The sequence below is a fragment of the Hemicordylus capensis genome, chromosome 12, assembly GCF_027244095.1.
Source record: "Hemicordylus capensis ecotype Gifberg chromosome 12, rHemCap1.1.pri, whole genome shotgun sequence".
In the NCBI taxonomy this organism is placed as follows: Eukaryota; Metazoa; Chordata; class Lepidosauria; order Squamata; family Cordylidae; genus Hemicordylus; species Hemicordylus capensis.
In genome coordinates, this window is record NC_069668.1 from 24,156,907 (window position 1) to 24,183,819 (window position 26,913).

General features: G+C 52.3%; 1 protein-coding gene across 1 annotated transcript in view; it reads right to left on the reverse strand.

Annotated features, from left to right (window-relative positions):
• Window positions 1–26,913, reverse strand: part of LOC128335971 (EF-hand calcium-binding domain-containing protein 5-like) — an 83,818-nt gene that overhangs the window by 41,677 nt on the left and 15,228 nt on the right. The window contains 8 exon segments of the mRNA XM_053274972.1: window positions 4,377–5,087; window positions 6,303–6,402; window positions 10,192–10,347; window positions 20,238–20,308; window positions 22,669–22,729; window positions 23,443–23,599; window positions 24,769–25,418; window positions 25,688–25,809. Of these exon segments, the coding sequence (XP_053130947.1) occupies window positions 4,377–5,087; window positions 6,303–6,402; window positions 10,192–10,347; window positions 20,238–20,308; window positions 22,669–22,729; window positions 23,443–23,599; window positions 24,769–25,412 (1,900 nt within the window). The 5' untranslated portion in view covers window positions 25,413–25,418; window positions 25,688–25,809.

The window sequence follows — 26,913 nt, forward strand, 5'->3', positions numbered from 1 at the left end:
AATGCCTCTGAGATGGTACAAAGGGTTTCCATCCTGAACCTCCTTTTTAGCACAAAACGGTTGACTGGGCGTAGGTTGAGAACTGCCCTGGCTGATCCGTCCTTTTTTGGCACCGTAAAAATCACAGAATAAATGCCCTAGCCTCTCTGAAGAGGTGGGACCTCCTCTATGGCCCCTATAGCCACCAGATACTGAATGGCCATGGACAACCCCTTGCGCTTTTCCGGTTTTCTGGATCTAGGGGTAAGGAGGAATCTGTTTCCTGGGGGGCTGGCCAGCTCCACTTCGTACCCGTGTAGGCTAATGGAAAGAACCCACCTGTCGATGGATTCTTTCCTAACGGGCCAAATGGCAGACCCCCACTTTGTCTGAGTGGGAGTCAGGACTGCTGCTTGGGGCCCCGCTGCTGGTTTCCGAAAGACTGATGGTTCTGCTGAGTGAACCCTTGCCTGCCTTGGCCTCTGGATCTGTTCCATTGCGATCGAAAAGGCCTAAAAGGCTCCCTCTGACAAACTGAGGTCTAAACGCCCTGAAGGTTTGCGTCGGTCTACGATTAAAACTCTTGTCCTCCTTCCTAGGGGCTGATGGCAGTTTCAATGAGGACCTCTTTCAGGGCCTCATCCCCAATTAGCTTCCCCCCCCCAGCATAGGGAACAGCAGCTAAATTAGCCCTAGACGTATTATCAACTTCCAAAATTTTAGCCATATGTTGCTTCTTGCCAGGGCACCTGCACTGACCGCACATGCTGAGAACTGAACACTGTCCAGAGTAGCATCTGCTGAAAAGGCAGCCGCCCTCTGCAGACGAAGTAGCTTACGCCGCATCTTAGATTGATCAGCGGGAGGGTCATTGGGTAACTCGCCGATCCACAAGACCGATGCTCTAGACACCAAGGACGCAGTGGTGTCAGCTCTGATGGCCACTGCTCAAGCCTCGTGGGCCCTGCGCAGTGCAGATTCTGCTTTTCTGTTTCCTGGCTCCTTAATAGAGGAGTCCCCATCCTTGGGTACCCTATGCTACTAAGTAGGGCCCCGAAGGGAGCATCCCTAAGTGGCACCTTCAGCAAGTCCAGAGTCTCCTCCTCAAAGTTGTACAATTTGCAAGCCAATGCCAACATACGCTTTGGGAGTCGCAACAGCCGCCCATTCCTCCTTGATGGTATTAGTAAAGCCCTCATGTATCACTGATTTAATCTGTGGTACCTTAGCCTTAGGCAGCACCAAGGAGCCCTTGGACACAGGAGAGATCTGTTCCTCTGTAACTGGCTACAGATCAAGCGCAGCAATAGGCTGGTTAATTAGTGGCTGAAAATCCACCATAAGAGAGAGCCTCTGACTGTGTAGGTTTGCTGCAGAGTCCTCAATAATCTCCCCCTCTTCCGAGGAGGAGGGCCCCTTGTCTGGGTTGCCCAGCAATGTCTCCAACCCCCTGACCCTGGGTCACAATAAATCTGGGGAGTCCTCTCCTGACTCGTCTGAAGACCTCCCCCTACCCCTGGGCACAGAGTCCTGGTGTATAGCCACCCTGGGCTGCTTAGCGGGCACCGTCTCCTCCCCCCCTGAGCAAGTCCCGATCTTACCGGGGGGAGCTGTTCACGGCCTTCTGGGTGCTCCGACGCCCCATCCACGGGCTCAGCACCGCCTGCCTCATCATCCTGCACTTCTTCCCCGTCTGATTCCGACAGGCTCTGGGGCGGCCACTCCTGCTGACGTTCCTTTCGGCTCGGCCCCAATACTCGCTGAGGCAGTCCTCCTCCTGCACGCCCAACTGCTAGGGAAAGGAGTTGGGGGGGGGGCGAGGCCAAACATCACAGGCTTACCTTGCTCGCGCTGCCGGGCGAAAGCTCTCTCACCAACGGGGCCTCCTTGTAGGGAAGCCTCCGATTCTGGTGCCGCCACTTGTGTCCTGCTACGGTGGATTGCTGGTGGCATGGATTGCGCCCAGTCTCCTTACCGGTATCTGGCCACCAACGGGGCCTCCTTGTCAGGAAGCCTCCGATTCTGGTGCCGCCACCTGCGTCCTGCTTCGGTGGATTGCTGGTGGCATGAATTGCGCCCAGTCTCCTCACCGGTATCTGGCCACCAACGGGGCCTCCTTGTCAGGAAGCCTCCGATTCTGGTGCCGCCACCTGCATCCTGCTTCGGTGGATTGCTGGTGGCATGAATTGCGCCCAGTCTCCTCACCGGTATCTGGCCACCAACGGGGCCTCCTTGTCAGGAAGCCTCCGATTCTGGTGCCGCCACCTGCGTCCTGCTTCGGTGGATTGCTGGTGGCATGGATTGCGCCCAGTCTCCTTACCGGTATCTGGCCACCAATGGGGCCTCCTTGTCAGGAAGCCTCCGATTCTGGTGCCGCCACCTGCGTCCTGCTTCGGTGGATTGCTGGTGGCATGGATTGCGCCCAGTCTCCTCACCGGTATCTGGCCACCAACGGGGCCTCCTTGTCAGGAAGCCTCCGATTCTGGTGCCGCCACCTGCGTCCTGCTTCGGTGGATTGCTGGTGGCATGGATTGCGCCCAGTCTCCTCACCGGTATCTGGCGACAGAGAGGACTGCTGTGGCCTACAGGCGCCAGCAAGGTCATCTGATACATTTGCCATTTTCCTTACAGGATTTGCGCAGTCCCAAGTTTTTGGCGGGAACAGGCGCTGATGGGCGGATCTCTCCCTAATGGCCAGGAGTCCGAAGGTCTTTTTAGCGGACATTGGCCAAAAGGTCGGCAAGAGGTGAGGAGAGGTAACGAATAACAGAAAGGACAGTAGAAGAACAGATATGATTATTATTATTTTTTAATTTAAAATTATTTTTTTCTTTTTTCTTTTAGTAACGAGAGAGAACTAATAGTAGTAGAATACCAGGTGAAGAATAGATTGGAAATAGTCAAAAACAATAGGAATATAAGCAGAAGAAAAGAAGAGGCCTAGTTAACAAGGCCAGAGCCAGCGAGCTGTAATGCGAGCCTTCTGGAGCAAAGGCAGGAAGTAGAACTGAGGAGATCCGCCCACATGCACTGGGTTAAGGATCTTCAAGTATGACTACTTCCTGCCTTTTGGAGCATGTGGGGGGGATGTAATCCCAAGCTTGGGTGACCTCCTACACCAGCCGAGAATGACATGGCATTTGAGCGGATGCACTGATATTGGAATCACTCCACCCCTGGCAGAGGGCACAAGTTCAACTCAAAACAAGTCTGGCCAGTTGAGCACAGCACACCTGGAGATGCCTATAAAACAGATCCCAGGGCAAACTTTTAGGGCTGTCTCTCTTTCTCTCTTTCACACACACACTAAGCAGTGGCTCCGAGCAGTACTTAATCTTGGTTGGTAGCCACTTTTAAGCGACCCCAGGAAAACAGTGGAGAGGAGAGGAGAGCTGGTCCTGTGGTAGCCAGCATGACTTGTCCCCTTAGCTAAGCAGGGTCTGCCCTGGTAGCATATGAATGGGAGACTAGAAGTGTGAGCTCTGTAAGATATTCCCCTCAGGGGATGGAGCCGCTCTGGGAAGAGCATCTGAGATTCCAAGTTCCCTCCCTGGCAGCATCTCCAGGCTGAGATGGCAACTCCAGCCTGCAACTTTGGAGAAGCCGCTTCTAGTCTGGGTATACAATACTGAGCTAGATGGACCAAGGGTCTGACTCACTTGGCAGCTGCCTGTGTTCCTAATCTAAGACTGAGGCACATCCAAACATTCCTTGCAACCACACTGACGGTACCAGGGGGCGGGGGGAGGGGTGCAGTCCTTGGACTGGGGGCCACATCGAATTTGGACTGAAGCAGCTCAGCAGTGCTGAGGGCCTCCCATTCTCCATGCCTGGCTTGGACGGCAAAGGCATCGTTCGAATCGACCCTCATTGAGCCTCATCGTTCGAATCGACCCTCATCGTTCCTCCTCTCAGGCCTGGTTCCCATAAGCACTTGCATCTAGGTGTAATGAGAGTATGTTCCTATCCACCCCCAGCACAGGACCTCCAGTGACTGTTGCTGGTGTCTATCTGATGTTTCTTTTTAGATTGTGAATCCTTTGGGGACCGGGAGCCATCTTATTTATTTATTATTTCACTGTGTAAACCGCTCTGAGCCATTTTTGGAAGGGCGGTAGAGAAATCAAACCAATACATAAATAAATAATGGGCATTACTGACATGAGCCATGGCTGCATGAACCCATGCCAAGGTGGCGTATTTATTTATTCATTCATCGTACTGATTTATCATACGTCTGGCCCGAGATAGCTCTGAAAATCCTGCCTTTGCGTAGGATCACACAACCACATGAATGTCGGTGACCCACATTCATCCTAGATTCAGGCGGTTGTGTGAAGCAGGCCTACGTGTGGTCTTGCACCTCTGCATTGGACAACGTCCCTGGTCTCCCGTACTTGCTTGTGCTGTTGCGTGGTGAGCCTCTGTGCTCGGACGCGGCTGCTCTGGCCTGCCCGCCTCGGCTTCCTCCTGGACCGCCGGTTCTTCTGCCTCCGTCTTCTGCTCAGGGGCGGCAGCCTCCTCTCCCAGGCCAGACGCTGGCTCAGCTAGACTTTCCTTTGCAGCCACCTGCTGCTCAGGACTCAGCTCCTTTTCCTCCAGGATGTCCCCGACAATCGCTGCAAGTTGGGAGGGGGAGTCTATTTCGGGGCTTTCTGGCGCCGCTGTCCCGTCCGCCGCCAGATCGGAGCCTGAGGGTTGAGCCTGGGGAATGGCTACCTCCGTGGCGGACAGAACCATTTCTTCTGCAGAAGGGGCCCCAGCCTCCACAGCTGGCCCTTGCTCCACTGGAAGCCCAGGCTGACTGGGTTTCAGGGACGCCGCAGACGTCCCCATCCGATCTCTCGAGGCGGTGGCAGCTGAAACACTTCCACTCGTGGCTTCCTCTTGGCTGGCGGCTGGCAGCTGGGGTGGGATGCTGCTCATGCCGGGAGTCGCCTGCCATGTATCGGACAGAATTTCTTTCAGGATCACATTGAGGACTAAGGCCTCCTCCGAGAGCCCGAGCACAGACGATGCGTGGATGCTGCGTCTCTCGGAAGTCTCCTCGTCTTCCATGTCTCCCCAAAACTCAGCAAGATTGATCTCTTCCAGTTCAGCGACAGGCCCTTGTGGAAGACAGAGCGATGGCCTGAAACTGAAGCAGGGGATGCGAATGCCAGCACATCCCATGCCTGCACTTTTCTGTGCCACTTTTCCACCAGGGTCAGAGGTGCACCTAGGTAATTTTGGAGCCTGGACATAAAGGCTTTTGGAGCCCTCCCCCACCCACCCACCCCCGCAAATTAAGCATCATCATGCTCAGCCGGGCGACCACACCATCCAGGACAGAGTAGGGTTGCCATATTCTGGCTTTCAAAATCCAGGTGCCTAATCTGCATATTATGTAATAATGATAATTTTGGAGCAGAAGAGTGACTGTACGTTCTGCTCCATAACTCTGCTTCGACAAGGGCTGGAGCTTAGCTTTTTTTAAAAAATGAAAGCTGAAAACCAGGCAAATTTGGGTGGGCTAAGCATTCTGGGGGAGATGTTTAACATCCCGGTGAAACCCAGAATTTCGGGGGGCATGACAACTCTAGGACAGACTAAAGAGGATGGGGGGGCAGGGGCTGAGGGTAAGAGCCCCTCTGATCAGGGTGCCTCAGGTGGTCTGCAATTTATTAAAACCACCGCTTCAAAAGACCATTTAAAGTTAATAAAGAAGACCACGACAACCAACAGGAAGAGAAAGGCCAAACCCAAACAGACAAATGCCCGTCTGTCCCTGTGTTTGTAATTGCCTTCCGTTGTTTCAGTTGGTTCTAAGGGCCGTAACTGTTTATAATGGCTACTTTTTCCTTGTGTTGTGAACCACGTGAGGTTGTATAGGCTAGTTCACATGATCATTATTCGGGTGGGACAAGCTGTACATGCCCCTGATTTCTGGATGTGTACTTGTCAAAAGCAAATGGAGGAGCCAGGGCAAGGGACGGTGTGCGAGGCTTCCGCTGGGTCTGAGGGCTCCGTCCTCTCAGCTGAACCCAGCGGTTGAATGAGGGAGCAGGGAAATCCCTCCGACTCGGCGGGAGCCTCACACATCTCCACTTCCCCCAGCTCCTACCTTACTTTTGACATAAGAACAGCCCTGCTGGATCAGGCCCAAGGAGGCCCATCTAGTCCAGTATCCTGTTCCACACACTGGCCCACCAGATGCCACTGGAAGCCCACAGGCAGGAGTTGAGGGCATGCCCTCTCTCCTGCTGCTGTTGCTCCCCTGCAACTGGTACTTAAGAGGCATCTTGTCTCTGAGGCTGGAGGTGGCCTATAGCCTGCAGACTTACATTTCCTTGGATTGCAGAATCCCTTCTGGATGAGCTCTGAACAACTGTCGTAGAAGGTCTCCAGCAACATTAAGATCCTCTGTCTGTCCAAGAGCCCGATCTAAGAAACAGGAGCAGAGTGAAGCCTTGAAAGCCCTCCACTTGCCATCATATTCTGAGCAGTTGATGTCCTATAGAACATCAGCTGCTAAACCCGCTCTCCCCGCAGACCTGGAAGAAGCTCTTTTCACCGATCGTGAGAAGAGCTTCTTTATGTTGTTCTTTAGGGTTAGGTCTTTCCTATCCACAGTGTACTTCACCAATAAATGCTTAGTATTTAGTTAATGCCGATGATCTGCAAGCTCTAGTAATGAAAGTCAAGGAGCACAGTGAAAAAATGGGACCAGGAGGAAACCAGGACAGCAAGCGGAGGGGAAACACATGGTTAAAGGCAAGGAAGGTGACCCTGAAGGAAGGCAGCTTTTCAACTTGGGAGTGGGTTAATATCCATGTCATTCTTTCACGTTCCCTGTTCTGCCGTCTCTTTCCCATTAGTGGGCCACGGTGGTCTACCCAGCGCACAAAACCCCCTGGATCCATTCTTGGCAGCAACCGACTCGATGCTTCTGAATAATTGATTCCCTTCCTAGCCTCGCAGCAAGGCCGCCCCTTGCCTGAGAGCAAAATACCCCTAGGAAGGAGTGAATTCTACCTCACTTTTGCCTGTGCTGCTGAAGAGAAACAAAGACTGGAGGCAGTCGGGGAAGAGCTGGGCAGGGCCCCAGACGGCTGGGCAAGAGCAACAAGCTGGGACGGAGGTGCCTGGGGAAGGGGCTTGCGGGGCCGGGGGCTGCAGACGAGTGGCAGGCCCTGCGCCCGTCCGCAGTGACCCCACTGGGCACTCCGCCTAGGGTGGCCTTATTCCGGCTTTCCAAATCCAAAATTGCATGTTATGTAAATTGGCTTGAAAATCATTTTTGCGCAGAATCATCACTGCACAATTTGCTCCATAACTCCACTTCTACAAGGGCTAGAGCTTAGCTTTCTTTCTTTCTTTTTTTAATGCAAGCTGAAATCCGGGCGAATCTGAGTGGGCTAAGCAATCTGGGGGAGAAGCGTAAAATCTGGGTGAAACCCGGAATTCCGGGGGGCATGGCAACCCTAACTCCATCAAGGGCCTTTCCCAGTTATGGCTTTGTCTAGTAAAGACACCCGGGGTGCGGTGGGGTGGGACGGGGCTCATCCACTAGACACTTGAGTTCACATCTCTGTCCTTAGGGCAGTTCTTCCCTTGGGGAGATAGATAGTACTTTTCCTCAGCATTTGAAACAGTGGAGTCAAAATGTGATTCCAGATCCTCACTCTTTCCCAGCAGCTCACAACAGCACGTCTCGGACCATATTGCTTAGTACTTTGCTTACACTGCTTCATGTCAGAACACACACACACACACCGGCGGTCCTGATGACACTCTCCCATCCTCTGATGAAGGACAGTCATCTGCAGTGAAGGGGCACTCCCTTGCCCCACTGCAGGTTTGCCCCACTGGAGCATCCTCCAAAGGGCCTGCCCTCATCCAGGCCCTCCCAGACAATCCCAGCGAGGAGGATCCCCCCCAAACCAAGCCAGGCTCAGTAGCCCAGTTACTCATGCATGCCCCTATGTATGCACAAACCCCTGAACATCTGAAGATGAAGATGATTCCTGACATCTGAAGATGAGGCACCCCTTCAAGGACCCTCCAGGAGCCAGGTCTGGGGCCTGCCACTAACCGCTCCGAGGCCCACCAGAAGCAGGCCAGTGAAGTCAGGCTGGGCTAGCAAGCTAGCAATATGGGCGAGCCATTTGGGACGGGGGGGGACTGCCAGGATGGCAAGCCTGACAGGGATGGATCTGATCAGCGCACTCGCTGTAATCTGTTCAGAGCCTTGGGGAGAGGCCAGGGAATCAACGGTAATCAAGCGAGGTGGGCTGCAGAGCTGAAGTGATGGGCTGCCACTAAGGCAGCGTAAATTAAGAAAGGGAAACAACAAGCTTGCAGAGCCCTGCCAAGCAGAGAGTGGAGCCATCGATCATTCTGTGACCACAGAGGTCTTTCGTGGATTTGTGCTGCCTTTTCTGCTTCCTCTGGTGGGCTGGAGACAGCAGGAGCTGATTACCGCACCGGGCAGGAAACCAGGTCAGCACCGGAGGAACGGCATGAGATTCACACTGCCTCTTTGGATGCAGCACACGGCCGCTCGCCAGCTCCTGATGCCATTAACAGCCCGCTAGGATTGTGGGGGCCTCTTGACAGGGCTGGGCGCTTTCCAGATTGCGAGCCTCACACTGCAAAAAGCGGTGTCAACTGCAACCTTTTGTGGCGCCGAATTCAAACCACATTAGAGATCCGTTGTAAGTGGGCAAGCCTTCTCCTACGGGCAAATACAGCTTCTTCTTCTTTTCTTTTTTTGCAATGCCGATGTGAGGGCTTTGACGCAGCAACACAATCCGAAAGAAGGCGTGGGAAATATGATCACCTTCCTTACAACGCAGGGGCTGCGATGTCAAAACACAGGCAATATGGAAGGACACTTAAGGGACCCGTTGCAACACTGCGATAGCGGGCAATCTGGAACGGATTGTGGAGAAACGGCACAGTCCCCCAAAGCCAGGATCAAATGGGTAGGAGTCAGATCTCGGAAAATGCTGAGAAGATATGTCACGTTTCTTGGGAGCCCGGATCTGGCTCTCAGAAGCCCTTGTGACCAGGGTGATTTCCAGATTACCCACTACAACCATGTCACTACCAAAATACAAGGAGAAGATCCGAACGGAGGCATCAGAAATGTGAACTTGCTGGCAGTGCAGGGACTACAATGTCAAAACGCAGGCAGTATGGAAGCGCACTTAACGGACAGTAGTGACCCTGTTGTAGTGTATAATCTGGAAAGCACCCAGGTGAGTCAGTGCCTTTGCCTTACTGAGGGCATGGGCTTCCAAGCCTTGAAGATGCTTTGCTAATTTGCGGGCTGCACTGAGAACGCCTAAAGGACCTGGGTGCCTTCAAGATTAGCTGCTCAACAGCAGCAAAATACTTCCATTCAGGCAAATTGCATTAAAAACGTAAACAGCAGGGGGAGCAGTCTCTCACGGAAACTAACAACCTGAAAAAGCAGCAATTTTTTTCCGCCAGCAACATGATGTCATAGCACTATATCGCAGGGATTACATTTGAAAGAAGGCATCGGAAATGTAAACAGCACCCTGCTGTCAGTGGAGGGACTGCGGTGTCAAAACACAGGAAGTGTGGAAGCGCCCTGGTGTTTGATCTAGTCCTCTTGACCAGAAATGGCTACTACTGAGTATTGCTCATTGTTGCCATTGGGAAGGCTATATAAAAAGAAGGATGCTGGATTATCCATGCCTACCTGGAGATGCTGCCAGGGAGAGAATTCCGCACATTCTGAATGCCAAGCAGATGCTCTGCCACTGAGCAATGGCCCCGTCCCCTCAGGGGAATAGCTCACCTGTCGTCACTCATCCAAATGCAAACCAAGGGGGGCCCTGCTTAGCAAAGGGGTCAACTCACGCACTGGCTCTCTTCCCCAGACAAGTTCTGAATTCTGGTGCAGAACTAAGATTCCTGAGACTAATGGAAAAGAGCTCTCATGTTTCTAGGCATGCAGGCTGTAGAGTGAAGCCTGAAGACACAGTGAAACGGGGCTGACTACTTAACTTGCTTGATTTCTGTTTGGAACGTTAGCCAGGAGAGTGGTCTTGGCATTGAACTGGTCACAGAGGCAAGGAACGGGTTTGCTGCCAAGTCCCCAGAGCCCTGGTTGTCTTGGATCCTAAGAGGCAGGAATATTGGGAGGGGATGACCGGGCAGAATCCTTGCAGGGATTGCGGAGGGCATCTGTCAGGCTACCTTTCCGTGGTCGCAGTCCAGGAAGAGCTGGACAAACATCTGCCTCCAAATGTCATGCCTGATCAGGTCCCGCGTGTCGTTGGTGCACTGCAGGAAGTGCTTCAGCAGCTCCTGGAACCTGTCGCTGGTGAAGGTTTTGGTGTAAGAAAGAACATACTGGGGAGGGGAGGAGAGAGGGAGAGAGAGAAACATGTCATTCGCCTCTGCCATTTCACCTCCCTTTTCAGCACCCTTAATCTTGTGTGGATCCTTGCCCTCTCCAGAGGGACTCAGTCTGAAATCCTAGCAACTTGCTGCTGCCAGTCAGAGCCAGTGTCCAGGGCTTGGCATCACTGGGCACCAGCCCAGGCAGAAGGGCCTTCTGCTGCCGCTCCTTGAGAGCACCCCTTCGTGCTATGTGGGGGGGGCATTCTCTTGGGGCACACCCAGGAAAGAGCAGGGCCCATGGAGGACAATCTGCCTCAGGGAACCTGGAGCCGGATGTGGTGATGGCACGGATCTAGAACCCTGCTGCTTATTAAGTTCCCTGAGGGAGGTGCGGCTGCAGTCACCAGTGGCTCATTTGGTGGCGACCCAAACCAAGCCTTCTCTAGGGTTGCCCCAGGGCTCTGGAATAAAATCAATCAATCAATCCCTTTATTACGATCACAGACCAGCACCATTTACGAACAGAAGCCCAACACACACACAAAACCTACATACCCTACAGGTTCGGTGATCCTGTAGTTAAGCACATAGTTAAAGATCAATGAAGAATGATTCTTAATGAACTCCTGGCGGATTTTACTGGCTATGAAGCAGAACCTAGCCACATTATAAGATCTCAGGTAATTTTGGTCAGTTAAAAGATCATCACGATAAAAAGAATATGTACAACCTGAATGGCAGCTAATAAAAGGGGTTATATGTCAACGCCTTATATCTCAGTAAAATTGACAGTAAAGGAACACATGAGCCGTTGTTTCAATATCTCCCAATTTGCAGAGACAAGTGTGTTCTTTGTAGGGGATTTTTTGATATCACCCTTCCACAACTGCTGATTGCAAGGCGTTGCATCGTGCCTGTGTTGGAGCTCTGTGATATTTTGGCACGGTTATCTGGTTTAGGTATCAGGCCAGGTTGAAACTCAGAACTTGGTTGCCCAAATGGACACCCACAGGAATGAATGAAACCCAACTCTCCCCATCTCGGGTCGCTTTTAAATGACTGTTTTTGAAAACCACGGAGCAAATTCGGAAGAGCAGCAGCAAGCACCGGGAATCATCTCCGTGCCGCTGCGGGGTGAACATGGGGCCACTTTCAAGCCCTCCTCCTCAGAATCACATGTAGCACAGAGCCGTGGCTGCATTCCTGGCTGCCAAGGGCAGCTCTGGTCTCCAGATGCCAGCCATCTACCTGCCCCAGGAGGTGGATTCGGTGCCTGCGCTACCTTTCCATTTACTCCTCTCAGTGCTGTTCCCCACACGAGGCAGCCTCTGGTACAGCTGGCAGCCATTCACAAAACCTGCAAAATGGTGGTGATGGGAACCCTTCCGGGTCCCGTTTTAAAACCAAACAATTCAGCAAAACTGGCTTTGGGAATCGGCATCTCCGAAATTCTCCCGCCATGGGAATGCGATCAAACAGAGATGTATATGAAGCCCCGGTCTCAGAGACACTTTTAACACACTTTGGATTTATCACCTTGGTGAGTTTTTATGAGTCAAGAGAAAGGCCATTCGAAAAGGCAGCCTGTGCAGTGTAAATAATAAAAGCTGCCAGAAGGAACCATGATCCCAGGGTTGGGACTGAGTGATTACAGCTGGTTTATTTCGTCTGCCAGGATGGACAGAGGGAAACCCACAAGGCCATGGCCCATGTCAAATGCAGAGGGAGGGTTCACGGCTGCTTCCAAACCCCTGGTTTCCATGCCCCACTATGGTGTGGTGCAGGGGTTCGCAAGCTTGTGTCCCTAGATATTGTCAAGACTAGAAGTCCCATAATCTTCCATCACAATGGCCTTTGGCCCTTGTACACCAACAACATCTGGGTTTGCAAGTTTGAGGACCACTTTTGCCCAGGCATATTTCCTAGGAACATCGGAAGCTGCTGTATACAGAGTCTGGCCTTGGTTCATCTGACTCAGTATTGCCTGCACTGACTGGCAGTGTCTCTCCAAGGTTTGAGTCAGGAGTCTTTCCCAGCCCTACCTGGAGATGCTGCCAGGGACTGAACCTGGGACCTTCTACATGCAAAGTAGATGCTCTGCCACTGAACGATGGCCCCGTCCTCTAAAGCAGGCCTGCTCAACTTAGGCCCCTCCCCAGCTGTTTTTGGACAACAGCTCCCACAACCCCCAGGCACAGCAGCCAATAGCCAGGGATTATGGGAGTTGTAGGCCAACATCTGCAGGAGGGCAGAAGTTGAGCAGGCCCACTCTAAAAGGAATATCTTATAGCAGGGGTTCTCTCAACGTTGGGTCCCCAGATGTGATTGGACTTCAACTCCCATGATTCCCAGCCCCAGTGGCCTTTGGTTGGGGATTATGGGGATTGAAGTCCAACAACATCTGGGGAGCCAACGTTGAGAATCCCTGTCTTATAGCACTCACACGTTGTCACCCATTCAAATGCAAACCAGGGTGGGCCCTGCTTAGCAAAGCAAAGAATTCATGCTTGCGGCCACAAGGCCCTCTCCAAGGTCTGTGGGTCTGCTACCCACAATCCAGCACAGCCTTGTTTGAATGAATAAGAGCCTGTTAATACTGAGTCACACCATTGCTCCATCTAGAGCAGGAAGTTCGGACGGGCAGCAGCAAGTCGCTAGGATTTCAGACTGGCTCCCCATCAGGCAGAGAGACGCCTTCTCCAGCCCTGCTCCTTGAGGGTTTTTTTTAAAAACAGGAGATGTCCAGAATCACACCTGAGCATGTGCCCTAATACTGGACCCTTTCCGTTTGAGACCTTTCAGACAGAAACGCTTCCGTGTGCTGCACTCCTAAACCCTCTCACTGGCTTAAACATTGGTAGAAATGGATCCAGAGTGGTCATGAGCAGCAGCAATTGTCTCCTGAAGCTTTTCTTTTTAGAGATTCTCCAGGAGCTGATTCTCCTGGATAATTGGATGCAGTCACTCGGAGGTCAAACTTTAAAACACCTCCTGGCAGACTGGGGACTGACAAATTACAGACCTCCCTCCGCCCAAGAAAACACTGCTCTAGATGGAGCAATGGTGTGACTCAGTATTAACAGGCCCTTATTCATTCAAACGAAGGATCCGGGATAGGTCTCACAGAGTCCTTGGAGAAAATACACAAATTACTCTTAACTGACAGAGCCTGCGATTCAGAAACCCTCCTAGCTGATGTTACAGCTACTAAAAAGGCCACCTTCCAGGACAAAATCTGCAATGACACAGATCAAAGTGGTTCAAATGGCGGAAACTGCAGACCCCGCAACACAATATGCAAATCACATGATGGAAAACGATGGCAGACCGGTGGAGACAACAAAGCTGCCCCCCTCAAGAACTTGCGTAGAAGAAGGTGCCGTGCCTGAACGAACACTGATGAGGAAACAACATCTGGATCAAGCACGCGGCCTGGCGTTTAAGCGTGTTGGGTTTCAGACCAAGCGCAAGGCCATCCTGAAGAAAACCTAGTAATTCCCTCGACCTGCACTTGCCCAGCTGCAGGGAGCGCTTTGCTGTCCAACGCAGAAAACTACGCCAAGTCGATTGGTAAATCTTGTTGGCTGAACACTTTCTAGACGCAAGGATGGTAAATCAGACCTTGACACAGCAGATCTGGATGGTTTGGCAATCTGAGTGGATGACCTACGGTCAAGTCGACGATCTCGGAAAACCAAGGCCCTCTGGGCCAAAAAGGCGCTATCAATATCAGGGATGCCCGTGACCCCCGCAGCTTCCTGAGGCAATGGAAGAGCAGCAGCACTGGAGGAAATGCATACAGCAGACATGGAGGCCATGGCACCGATAGCGCATCCGACTCTTCTGCCCCCAACGTCGGAAAACGTGAGTAAAACCTCTGAATCTTGGCATTCTGAGGATATGCGAACAAGTCTATCTGGGGACACCCCAGCCGCTCTGTCAACCTCCTAAATACTTGAGGGTGCAGGCCCCATTTTGCCGGCTGGATCTCCTGCCGTCTTAGCCAATCTGCCTGAACGTTGGAAATTCCGTTTACATGATGGCCCAGAATGGATATTAAGTTGTTCTCCGCCCAATCCAACAACTCCACAGACTGAAGGAAAAGAGATCTTGACTTTGTCCCCCCTTGCCTGTTTATGTGTGCCTTGGCTGAGATGTTGTCTGTACACACTAAGCTGTTCCTACCCTTCACCAGGGGCGTGAAGGCTTTTAGGGCCAAAAAGACAGCCCGCAGCTCGAGCCAGTTTATGCTATGGAGCGACTCCTCCACCGACCAAAGCCCCTGGGCAGAACTGTTCCAACAGTGAGCCCCCCAGCCCAATAGGCTGGCGTCCGTCGTGACCATCACTCCCTCGGGTTCTATGAACAGCTTGCCCTTGTCTAGGTTCCCCGGGCCGTCCAACGAATCGACTCGCGAAGAGACACATAGAGAGGAATGTTCTTGTCACGCTGGAGAGCAATCCTGTGCTGGTAAGGGAGGAAAGCCAACTGTAACTGGCATAGATGAAACCTCACCCAAGGCACTGAGTCCATAGCCGCCACCATGAGAACCAACAACCTTGCTAGATTGAGAAGGCTGGCCCACGGTCTCGAAGCAATCACACGAGTCAGTGATGATAAGACCTCCATCCGATCCTGTGGCAGAAACAGTTTGCCTACTGAGGGGTCCATTACCATGCCCAGATGACGAAGGCTCTGTGTGGGCATCAGGTGACTCTTGCCCACATTTATCAGAAACCCACGGGCACATAACACAGACATTGTTCTGGACAGAGCCGACCAAACTGCCCCTTCTTGAGCAAGTTGTCGAGGTAACAATACAGGTAGACCCCCTCAGTGCATAAAGTGGCCACTAGCAGACTAGAACCTTTGTAAAAACTTGGGGGGGCTGATGAGAGACCGAAAGGAAGGGCTCTGTACTGATAATGCCTCCCCATGTAGCAGAAGCGGAGTATATGTCGACTGCGTGGATGAATGGGGATGTGTAAATAGGCCTCCTGGAGATCTATTGAAGCCATGTAGTCCCCCATCTGCAATGCCTCTGAGATGGTACAAAGGGTTTCCATCCTGAACCTCCTTTTTAGCACAAAGCGGTTGACTGGGCGTAGGTTGAGAACTGCCCTGGCCAATCCGTCCTTTTTTGGCACCGTAAAAATCACAGAATAGATGCCCTAGCCTCTCTGAAGAGGTGGGACCTCCTCTATGGCCCCTATAGCCACCAGATACTGAATGGCCATGGACAACCCCTTGCGCTTTTCCGGTTTCCCGGATCTAGGGGTAAGGAGGAATCTGTTTCCTGGGGGGCTGGCCAGCTCCACCTTGTACCCGTGTAGGATAATGGAAAGAACCCACCTGTCGTTGATGGATTCTTTCTAAATGGGCCAAATGGCGGGCCCCCACTTTGCCTGAGTGGGAGTCAGGACTGCTGCTTGGAGCCCTGCTGCTGGTTTCCGAAAGACTGACGGTTCTGCAGATTGAACCCTTGCCTGCCTTGGCCTCTGGATTTGTTCCACTGCGATTGAAAAGGCCTAAAAGGCTCCCTCTGACAAAACTGAGGTCTAAACGCCCTGAAGGTTTGCGTCGGTCTACAATTAAAACTCTTGTCCTCTTTCCTAGGGGCTGATGGCAGAGTCCTGCGCTTATCCTTAGTTTCAATGAGGACCTCTTTCAGGGCCTCATCCCCAATTAGCTTCCCCCCAGCATAGGGAACAGCAGCTAATTTAGCCCTAGATGTATTATCAACTTTCCAATATTTCAGCCATATGTTGCGTCTTGCCAGGACACCTGCACTGACCGCACGTGCCGAGAACTGAACACTGTCCAGATTAGCATCCGCTGAAAAGGCGGCTGCCCTCTGCAGACGAAGTAGCTTATCCTTAATTTCAATGAGGACCTCTTTCAGGGCCTCATCCCCAATTAGCTTCCCCCCCCAGCATAGGGAACAGCAGCTAAATTAGCCCTAGACATATTAACAACTTCCAAAATTTTAGCCATATGTTGCGTCTTGCCAAGACACCTGCACTGACCGCACGTGCCGAGAACTGAACACTGTCCAAAGTAGCATCCGCTGAAAAGGCAGCCGCCCTCTGCAGACGAAGTAGCTTACGCCACATCTTAGATTGATCAGTGGGAGGGTCATTGGGTAACTCGCCGATCCACAAGACCGATGCTCTAGACACCAAGGACGCAGTGGTGTCAGCTCTTATGGCCATTGCTGAAGCCTCGTGGGCCCTGCGCACTGCAGATTCTGCTTTTCTGTCTCCTGGTTCCTTAAAAGAGGAGCCCCCATCCTTGGGTACCCTATGCTACTAAGTAGGGCCCCGAAGTGAGCATCCCTAAGTGGCATCTTCAGCAAGTCCAGAGTCTCCTCCTCAAAGTTGTACAATTTGCAAGCCAATGCCAACATACGCTTTGGGAGTCGTGATAGCTGCCCATTCCTCCTTGATGGTATTAGTAAAGCCCTCAGATATCACTGATTTAATCTGCGGTACCTTAGCCTTAGGCAGCACCAAGGAGCCCTTGGACACAGGAGAGACCTGTTCCTCTGTAACTGGCTTCAGATCAAGCGCAGCAATAGCCTGGTTAATTAGTGGCTGAAAATCCTCCATAAGAGAGAGCCTCTGACTGTGTAGGTTTGCTGCAGAGTCCTCAATAATCTCCCCCTCTTCCGAGGAGAAGGGCCCCTTGTCTGGGTTGCCCAGCAATGTCTCCGACCCCCTGACCCTGGGTCGCAATAAATCTGGGGAGTCCTCTCCTGACTCGTCTGAAGACCTCCCCCTACCCAAGGGCACAGAGTCCTGGCGTATAGCCACCCTGGGCTGCTTAGCGGGCACCGTCTCCTCCTGAGAATCTGAGGGCGACACATGGATCACAGCCTGCCTTGCAATGCCTTGCAGGCTTCCGCGCTTTAAGCGCTGCTGCCAGTGAGACCTGAACGGCCTCCTGAATCCAGCCCTTTACACTGGCAGCATCGGGGGGGAACCCCCACATTCCCTGTAGGAGTAGGCCCTGAGAGAGGGGCCACATAGGGGGCATCTGCACCCACCTCCTCACCCCCCTGAGCAAGTCCCGATCTCACCAGGGGGAGCTGTTCATGGCCTTCTGGGTGCTCTGACGCCCCATCCACGGGCTCAGCACCACCTGCCTCATCATCCCGCACGTCCTCCCCATCTGATTCCGACGGGCTCTGGGGCGGCCACTCCTGCTGACGTTCCTTTCGTCGCGGCCCCAATACTCACTGAGGCAGTCCTCCTCCTGCACGCCCAACTGCTAGGGAAAGGAGTTGGGGGGGGGCGAGGCCAAATATCACAGGCTTACCTTGCTCGCGCTGCCGGGCAAAAGCTCTCTCACCAACGGGGCCTCCTTGTAGGGAAGCCTCCGATTCTGGTGCCGCCACCTGTGTCCTGCTACGGTGGATTGCTGGTGGCATGAATTGTGCCCAGTCTCCTCACCGGTATCTGGCCACCAACGGGGCCTCCTTGTCAGGAAGCCTCCGATTCTGGTGCCACCACTTGTGTCCTGCTATGGTGGATTGCTGGTGGCATGAATTGCGCCCAGTCTCCTCACCGGTATCTGGCCACCAACGGGGCCTCCTTGTCAGGAAGCCTCCGATTCTGGTGCCACCACTTGTGTCCTGCTATGGTGGATTGCTGGTGGCATGAATTGCGCCCAGTCTTCTCACCGGTATCTGGCCACCAACGGGGCCTCCTTGTCGGGAGGCCTCCGATTCTGGTGCCGCCACCTGTGTCCTGCTACGGTGGATTGCTGGTGGCATGAATTGCACCCAGTCTCCTCACCGGTATCTGGCCACCAACGGGGCCTCCTTGTCAGGAAGCCTCCGATTCTGGTGCCACCACTTGTGTCCTGCTATGGTGGATTGCTGGTGGCATGAATTGCGCCCAGTCTCCTCACCGGTATCTGGCCACCAACGGGGCCTCCTTGTCAGGAAGCCTCCGATTCTGGTGCCACCACTTGTGTCCTGCTATGGTGGATTGCTGGTGGCATGAATTGCGCCCAGTCTTCTCACCGGTATCTGGCCACCAACGGGGCCTCCTTGTCAGGAAGCCTCCGATTCTGGTGCCGCCACCTGCGTCCTGCTACGGTGGATTGCTGGTGGCATGAATTGCGCCCAGTCTCCTCACCGGTATCTGGCGACAGAGAGGACCGCTGTGGCCTACTGGCACCAGCAAGGTCATCTGATACATCTGCCATTTTCCTTACAGGATTTGCGCAGTCCCGAGTTTTTGGCAGGAACAGGCGCTGACGGGTGGATCTCTCCCTAATAGCCAGGAGTCCGAAGGTCTTTTTAGCGGACATTGGCCAAAAGGTCGGCAAGAGGTGAGGAGAGGTAACGAATAACAGAACGGACAGTAGAAGAACAGATATGAAATTTAAAAAAAAAATTTAGTAACTAGAGAAAACTAGTTACTAAACAGGTGAAGAATAGATTGGAAATAGTCAAAAACAATAGGAATATAAGCAGAAGAAAAGAAGAGGCCTAGTAAACAAGGCCAGAGCCAGCGAGCTGTAATGCGAGCCTTCTGGAGCAAAGGCAGGAAGTAGAACTGAGGAGATCCGCCCACATGCACTGGGTTAAGGATCTTCAAGTATGACTACTTCCTGCCTTTTGGAGCATGTGGGGGGGATGTAATCCCAAGCTTGGGTGACCTCCTACACCAGCCGAGAACAGCCCTGTTTTATCCTGCTTTGCTTCTGCCACAGAACCAGCGGCGATCCCAGACAGACAGCCCTCCCTGCTTCAGCGCCCGGTCTGTGCCCTCATCCCATGCCCCACCCTTCACATCTGCAGCCATACCCTTCAACCAGCACTATTAAAGCACCTGGTCACAATTCGGTCCTCCTAACCCAGCCATCTAGGGGCCTGCAGAACTCCTGCGGGATATCCCCGGTACCTTGCATCAATTGGGTAATAGAATCTCAGCTGCTATAGGAACCGTGCTAATTGTGTGATAATGATGGAGCCAATGGAAGAACGTGTCTCCTGGGGGCCACTGATGGAAAATCTGAATCCTTCAGTGACCTGAAACTCTCACTCATTAGAATTGGTTTCTCAAGGATCCCCCAGGAATTCTGCCTGGATGAAAACAGGCTTTTCCTTTGGAATCAGCGCTCCAGCCTGACAACTGTTCCAAAGAAGAAAAAAGGGGGATTTCAAGGTGCGACGGAGACTGGGGGTGGATGGGACATGATAAGAGTGCAGAGAAGCCTATTTTCCCCAGGCTCACACCCAGGATGGTAGAGCATCCTCTTGGGGAGGAGCTAGATGCAAGAAACGTAGGAACACAGAGAGCTGCCTTATACCAAGTCAGACCATTGGTCCATCTAGCTCAGTATTGTCTACACAGAAAAGCCATCTATACCTAAACAACAACAACAATTGTGCTCCCTCTCTATTCTGCTGGATGAAGAGTTCTGTTAAACTTGAAATCTTACTCCTCAGCTGGTGCAAGAGCTAAAATCAGTTCACCTACTATAATATAATGATATTATATCTTATAATATATCTTCCCTCATTATCCATTATAGCTTCCCTCATTATCCAGGAGAGGGGAGCTGGTCTTGTGGGAACAAGCATGATTTGTCCCCGTAGCTAAGCAGGGGTTATGCCCTGGTTGCATATGAATGGGAGACGTGATGTGTGAGCACTGTAAGATATTCCCCTGAGGGGATGGAGCTGCTCTGGGAAGAGCATCTAGGTTCCAGATTCCCTCCCTAGCAGCATCTCCAAGAGAGAGCTGGGAGAGATTCCTGCCTGCAACCTTGGAGAAGCCTCTGCCAGTCTGTGTAGACAATCCTGAGCTAGATGGACCAAGGGTCTGACTCACTATGTGGCAGCTTCCTATGCTCCTATGTCACCAACAAGCCGCATAGTACCTCACCTCTTGGAACTGCTCTTCGTTTAGTTTCACTTCCAAGGTTCCTACGGCTTCCAGAGGCCTGGCGTAGATTTCTGCGGAAACAAAGGAGATTTGAGAGGCAGTCCAGAAACATTGTGGGGAAACAGGCTGAATTCTGCCTTTCTAGCAAGGCGTGCGCCTCCTTTTCTATGGCAGGGGCTCTCAACCCTGCCTCCCCACCCTCACTGATGTTGCTGCAGCCACACCACAACTCCTGTCATGCTCTCTGCTGCAGGTACTGCTTGTCAGGCAAGAAACTTCGTGCGGGTGCCAATGAGAAGGAGAATCCGGGTTAGTATTGTGGCAGGAGAAGATCTCAAGGCCCCTTCTCCACACTCTGGTTGTGATCCATGTGGGCAATCCAGCTTCTTCTCATTGTACTATAGCACACACATGAGAGTGCTACGTTTGCACTTCCCTGTAATATGATGTTTTTGACCGATGCTCTGGTCTCAGCTTGAGGCACACTTGCCAAAAAGGTGCGGCTATCCCTGGCCCAAGTGAGGCATGCCTTTCTTGGCTCGATAAAAAGCTGCCTTCTACCAAGTCAGACCTTGGTCCATCGGGCTCAGCCTTGTCTACACTGACTGGCAGCGGCTCCTTCAGGAGGGAGTCCTTCCCAGCCTTACCTGGAGATGCTGCAAGGGAGCAAAACTGGAACCCTCTGCATGCAAAGAGGATGCTCTGCCATTGAGCTATGGCCCCATCGTGGTGCAGTGGTTAGAGTGCTGGACTAGGACCAGGGAGACCTGAGTTCAAATCCCCATTCAGCCCTGATACTCATCCAGACTCTGGGCAGTTGCTTCTCTCTCAGCCTAACCTACTTCACAGGGTTGTTGTGAGGAGAAACTTAACTATGTAGAGCAGAATATAAATGTAAAATTTTAAAAACGAACAAAAATCCAAGGCCAGCTCCCCTCCCTGGATCACTCAACTTGTCTGATAAGCAACTTGCTCTGCAGCCAGCTGCAGTCTTGGAAACATTTCGCTGTTTTCTCCAAACTGGAGAGCCACTTGGCAAACTTCCTGAAAACCAGAACCCTTTCCAAGCACCTCTCTCGCAGTTGTTAGTATTATTATTATTTTTTTATTATTTACATTTTCTATCCCGGTCTTCCTCCAAGGAGCCCAGAGCGGTGTACTACATACTTGAGTTTCTCTTTCACAACAACCCTGTGAAGTAGGTCAGGCTGAGAGAGAAGTGACTGGCCCAGAGTCACATCCAGCTAGTCTCATGGCTGAATGGAAATTTGAACTCGGGTCTCCCCGGTCCTAGTCCAGCACTCTAACCACTACCCCATGGTGTCACAGGAGAAGGACTAGTCGGTTGACAAGCACACGGGCTGGCATTCAGCTGTTCTCGCTTCTACTAGGGGTCAGCAAGAAGACGACGGCGAGAAGACTCTGCAGACTCCATTCATGGCTTGCTCCCCCTGACATTCAATGGGCAGTAAATTACCTTTATGAAACCATAAAGCACGGCTTAATGCCTGCTTAGTGCTTTGGGCTCTGCTAAATGGACGCCTTGAGGAAGCAAGTCCAGACTTCGCGCTTCAAGAATGAGCATTCTTGGGGTGGGTGACGACAGATGAGTGTCAGGCAAGATCACTTGCAGATCAATGTGAACACAGTCCTGCTGACCAAACTAGAAAAGGCCTCATTTTCTCCTTGCCGTGGGTCTTCCACGAAATAAAACACACGGCTTGTCTCTCTGAGTGCACTAGGACTGCTTCAGGAGGGCAACCAGTCTTGCAGCAAACAGCATGAAGAGCCCCTTTGCAAAGCAGGGTCCACCTTGGTTTGAATCTGGATGGGAGACCACAATACCAGCTCTCATGCAGGTTCCAGGTTCAGTCCCTGGTGGCATCTCCAGGTAGGGCTGTGAGAGACTCCTACCCAGAATGTGGGAGAACCGCTCATGAGAAGGAGAGGAAAGGAGAGCTGGTCTTGTGGTAGCAAGCATGACTTGTCCCCTTTGCTAAGCAGGGTCTGCCCTGGTTGCAGCGATTAAATTCGAAACAAGGCACTGGAAATCTGAACAGCACCCTGCTGTCAGCGTAGGAACTGCGTTCACAACACAGGAAGTGTGGAAGTACACTTCGGAGATACATCTGGAAAGTGCCCTGGAGATCCCAGGCTAGGAACCCCTGGTCTAAGTGCTTGCGAGGGGCTAGATCAGGCCTGCTCATCTTAGGCCCCCCAGTTGTTTTTGGACTACATCTCTCATCATCCCAACCACAGCCAGGGATTATGGGAGTTGTTGGCCAACATCTGCAGGAGGGCCGAAGTTGAGCAACCTTTGGCTAGATTAATGGGCCTGTCTTTGGCCACGAGATCCATACTTCGGGCACGCTAGGAAAACCCTCCAGACGGCAGGCCATGGATCCAAAGTAAGGTGTACACAGCTTCTTACCTGTCGCATCAGCTGGTGCTGCAGTGACAACCTCCAGGAAGGACCTCAGCGCACTTTGGACCTGCAAGGCAAAGCTGCCATTTCAAGGGCTGGTCCGACAAGTCCCCTTTTAGCTGTGCTTCTGCTGAAGCTCCAGCTTCTGCCAACTGGCTAGGAAGAACAGGCCTCCTGGGCCACCTCTGGGGGGAACTATCTTGGCACGGGGGCTCCCAGCCTTAGATCTTGCCGGACATGAAAGCTAGCGAAGGCTTTCCTTATTTTAAGGCAAGTCTGTCATGGTTATGAACTGTGATTCCAAACTCTGTGTGTTGGAGCTCTGCGATTCCAACTCTGATAACAGGTTATGGGCCCAGATCGCTGAGCTAAAAGGGAGGCGGTCCTGCCCTGCCCTTCTTCTACACCTCAGCAGCTCACTCCAAGATGGGCTGCAGCGGAGCTCGGGGGGGGGGGGGGGCTTCTGGGCCAGCAGGCTTCACGGGTTTGGAACTCCCCCTTCCTCAGCAGAAGAGGCTTTGGCCGAACTTTCCCTTCTGCCCCCTGGCTGCTTACTCTCTTTGGGTTGCGGCTTGGTCACAGCCAGGGGCCGGCACTTGAGTCTCTGCTACAGGGGAGAGGCTGGTGAAAGAGCCCTGGGCTGGGTCTTGGTTCGCACAGGAGGGAGGTGGCGGGCACACTCAGCAGCCTCCCCCAGCACAGTCTCACACTCCTTTTGGCTTCCGGTTAAAAGGCAGGCATGTTGCTTGAAAACAAGACAACAACGAGCACGCTGCTTACCAGAGCAAGGGGGATCTCTCCGCTGGCATTCAGGGTCCACTCGTTGAACTGCACGCCCAGCGCCTCCTTGCGCATGTCGGTCACTTGGCTCTTGATATTTTTCACCTCCTCCCTTTGCTGGCGCTTTTCTTTCACCAAGGTCTTCATCTGGGCTAGCCTGTAGGGTGCAGGCATTCCTCATGTGCTGGACCTGTAGGGTCTAGCACTCCTCACTTTTCTTACACACCTTCAGTAACACACACACACACACACACACACACACACACACTACAATAAGGGGCCCACTGCCCTCTTAACACCACAAAAGATGGCTGGCCACTGTTGGGAACAGGGTGTTGGATTAGATCAGGGCTGCTCACCTTCAGCCCTCCTGCAGATGCTGGCCTACAACTCCCATGATCCCTGGCTATTGGCATCTGTGGCTGGGGATTATGGGAAATGTAGTCCAAAAACAGCTGGGGAGGTGCTAAAGTGAGCAGGCCTGGATTAGGTGGGCCCTTCTAGGTTCAGCAGGGATGTTCCTAAAAGACTTTTTTGGAGAGTGTGAGAAGGGACAGCTATATACCTAGAGAGGTGCCCACCCTCTAGGGTAGGGCTGCACAACTCTGGCCCTCCAGATGTTTCTGGACTACAACTCTCATCATCCCCAAGCCACAGTGACCAATAGTCAGAGGTGATGGGCATTGTAGTCCAACATCTGCAGGAGGGCCTCAGTTGTGCAGCCCAAACCTAGCCCTCCAGCTGCTGTTGAACTACAACTCCTATCATCCCCGGCCACAATTGTTCAGCAATGTCTGGAGGGCCACAGGTTGGGAACCGCTTGCTCTCGGCCGCAGGCCTGACCAACGTCGGGTCCCCCAGCTGTTTTTCTCCTATAATCCGCAACAACAGTGGCCAATAGTCAGGGACAGTGTTCCCTGTAACAGGGATTCCCAGATGTTGTGGACTACAACTCCCAGCAATCTCAGCTGCAATGGCCTTTGGCTGAGGATTCTGGGACTTGTAGTCCACAACATCTGGGAATCCCTGTTGCAGGGAACACTAGTGTCCTTCCTTCTGATCACATTCAGCCACTGGGTCCAGCTGCTGGGTAGGAGGGAGCCCAAGACATCGAAATGTGTCAACTTGGTTTTAATGGGATCTAATTTGAACTGAGTTTGATTCACATGGTTTGATCTAGTCTATTGCTGTGAACCACTGGAGGGGCAGGATATGGCTATTGTAAAGGAAAAAGAAAGAAAGGGTCATGGCAAGACACGTTCGCCCTATCCACCTCTGGTATCCAGACCTACGGAGGAAGGGTTTCTGCCGCCTGCCCAGACTCACTTGTGCATTGTCGTCTCTGGCACCTGAGCTTTCAGCTCATCTGTGACGGCCTTCATCCCTCTCATATAGGGATTTGGCATTGCAGAAAGGGCGTAGGCAGGATTGTTCCTCATCAGGTACTCTCCCAGGAAATTCAGGGGGTCATATCTGAGGGGTTCAAACTCCGCTGCTTCCAGGGCCTTCTTCCGCTCCGCCACCTTGAGCAGTTTCTCCACGCCAGGGATGAGCGTCGGGAGGAGCTTATCCAGCAAATACGTCCGGGTTTCCAGAGTCACGGACTCATCGTTGAACCATTCCCTGCACAGCTGGTCATGGGGCTCTTTCTTCTCCACCTTTTTCTCATGCACCTTGTCCTGGTGGAGCTTCTGCACCCTTGCCTCCTGCAAATGCAGAGCCCTCTGCTGCACACTCTCGTAGAAGGTGGCCGTCCACTGAGCGTTGATCCTGGCAGACAAGGGTCGGACGAAAGCTTTGGGATTTCTCTTTCCTGGCTGGGCTGGCAGATCTAGCAAGCTGCTCCTCTCAGAGCTTTCTGACAGCTGATCCAGCAGGCTGTTCCGTGGCTCCAGCAGGCTGTTCCGCGGCTCCAGCAGGCTGCTCTGCTGAGAAGAGCCTTCATCGCTCTTTTCGGACTCGGAAGCCATGGTCCCCTGTGCACAGAAAGAGAGATGCTTGTAGTGTGATTCTGAGGGATGGGCACTTTCCAGATTAACCCCTACCACCGCGTCACTACACTATCTGCAAAGTGTGCTTCCGTACTTCCTGTGTTGTGACACCGCAGTCCCTGTGCTGACAGCAAAGTGCCGTCCACATTTCTGATACCTTCTTTCGGATTGTATTGCCACGTTACAGTCTTATAACGTCGCATGTGCGGTGAAGATCAATAGCTGTATTTCCTCTCTCCTGTCCGACCTCCTACCTCTGGCTGCTGCTGTCTTCCAGAATCTTGGCTCCCTCCTTTCCTTCCCCTTCGGCTCCTCTTTCCTCTGGTTCTTCCGCCTGTCCTGCCTTTCAGCAGGATTTGATCAGCTCAGCCGATAGCTGTCAGAAGTGATATTTATTTATTAACCACATTTCTATACCACCCAAAACTTGCGTTTTTGGGTGGTTTGCAATAAAAAACACAATTAAAACAAAATTTAAATATTAAAATATTTAAAAAAAACTTAAAACAAGGTTAAAAATATTAAAACAGTGAGTCTAATTAAAAGCCTGGGTGAATAGGCTTTTCACCCAGGTACATCATCACAGAATTCTTTGGCTTGTTGAAGTATGGTTTGCAAGGATGCCCGTTATATACATGCAGATTATTACCTATCTCCATGTTGCCTGCCGAAATTGAGCAGGTTAAAAATGCCGCCTGTAGGTTTTTCACACAGGGCTCTATGCCTCGGGGTATCTGAAGAGTGAATCAGCTTCGATTAGTTTAATTCGAGGGGTTAGATGGACCATTCACATAGCCATCAGCACCTCCATTAACACCTTCAGAGTTTTTTTCAAAAGCTGCTGGTGGAAATGAATCGTTGGCACTCACCTGAATGGTCATTCTCCTCAGAAGTATGGATGGCATCCGAAAGGCATGATGGGTTGACACGACCTCCTGCTCCGAGACAGGGCCAATCAGAGAGCTTTTTCTCCTGTAGCAGGAGGGAGGGGCAATCCCCTCAGGCTTCAGTCAATTGCTAGCTCTCCGATGCTCCGGCTAGAGAAAACAGTATCAGAGAGGAACCAAGCAGAATAGAACAACAAGTAAAGTAGAACTTTAGAAGAAAACGAGCTGTGAACTGTATTTGCGGAAAAACCCCACCCATGGGAGGAGACGTACAACGCGGAAGAATAGAGCCTCCCCACACCTATATAGGGAACAGAGAGGTGGATAAGTTGGAAAACAACAGAAGCAGAAAACTAACGGTTGGACGGGTCGGATGCCATCCATACTTCTGAGGAGAATGACCATTCAGGTGAGTGCCAACAATTCATTCTCCCTCAGAAGAGGATGGCATCCGAAAGGCATGATGGGACATACCATAGCTGCTAGGAACACAGGGTGGGAACCGTGAGCATGGTACTATGTTGGGAACACCCGTTGGAGAACCTGTCTGCCGAAAGAAGCGTCGGCAGAGGCCCAGTCATGAATCTTATAGA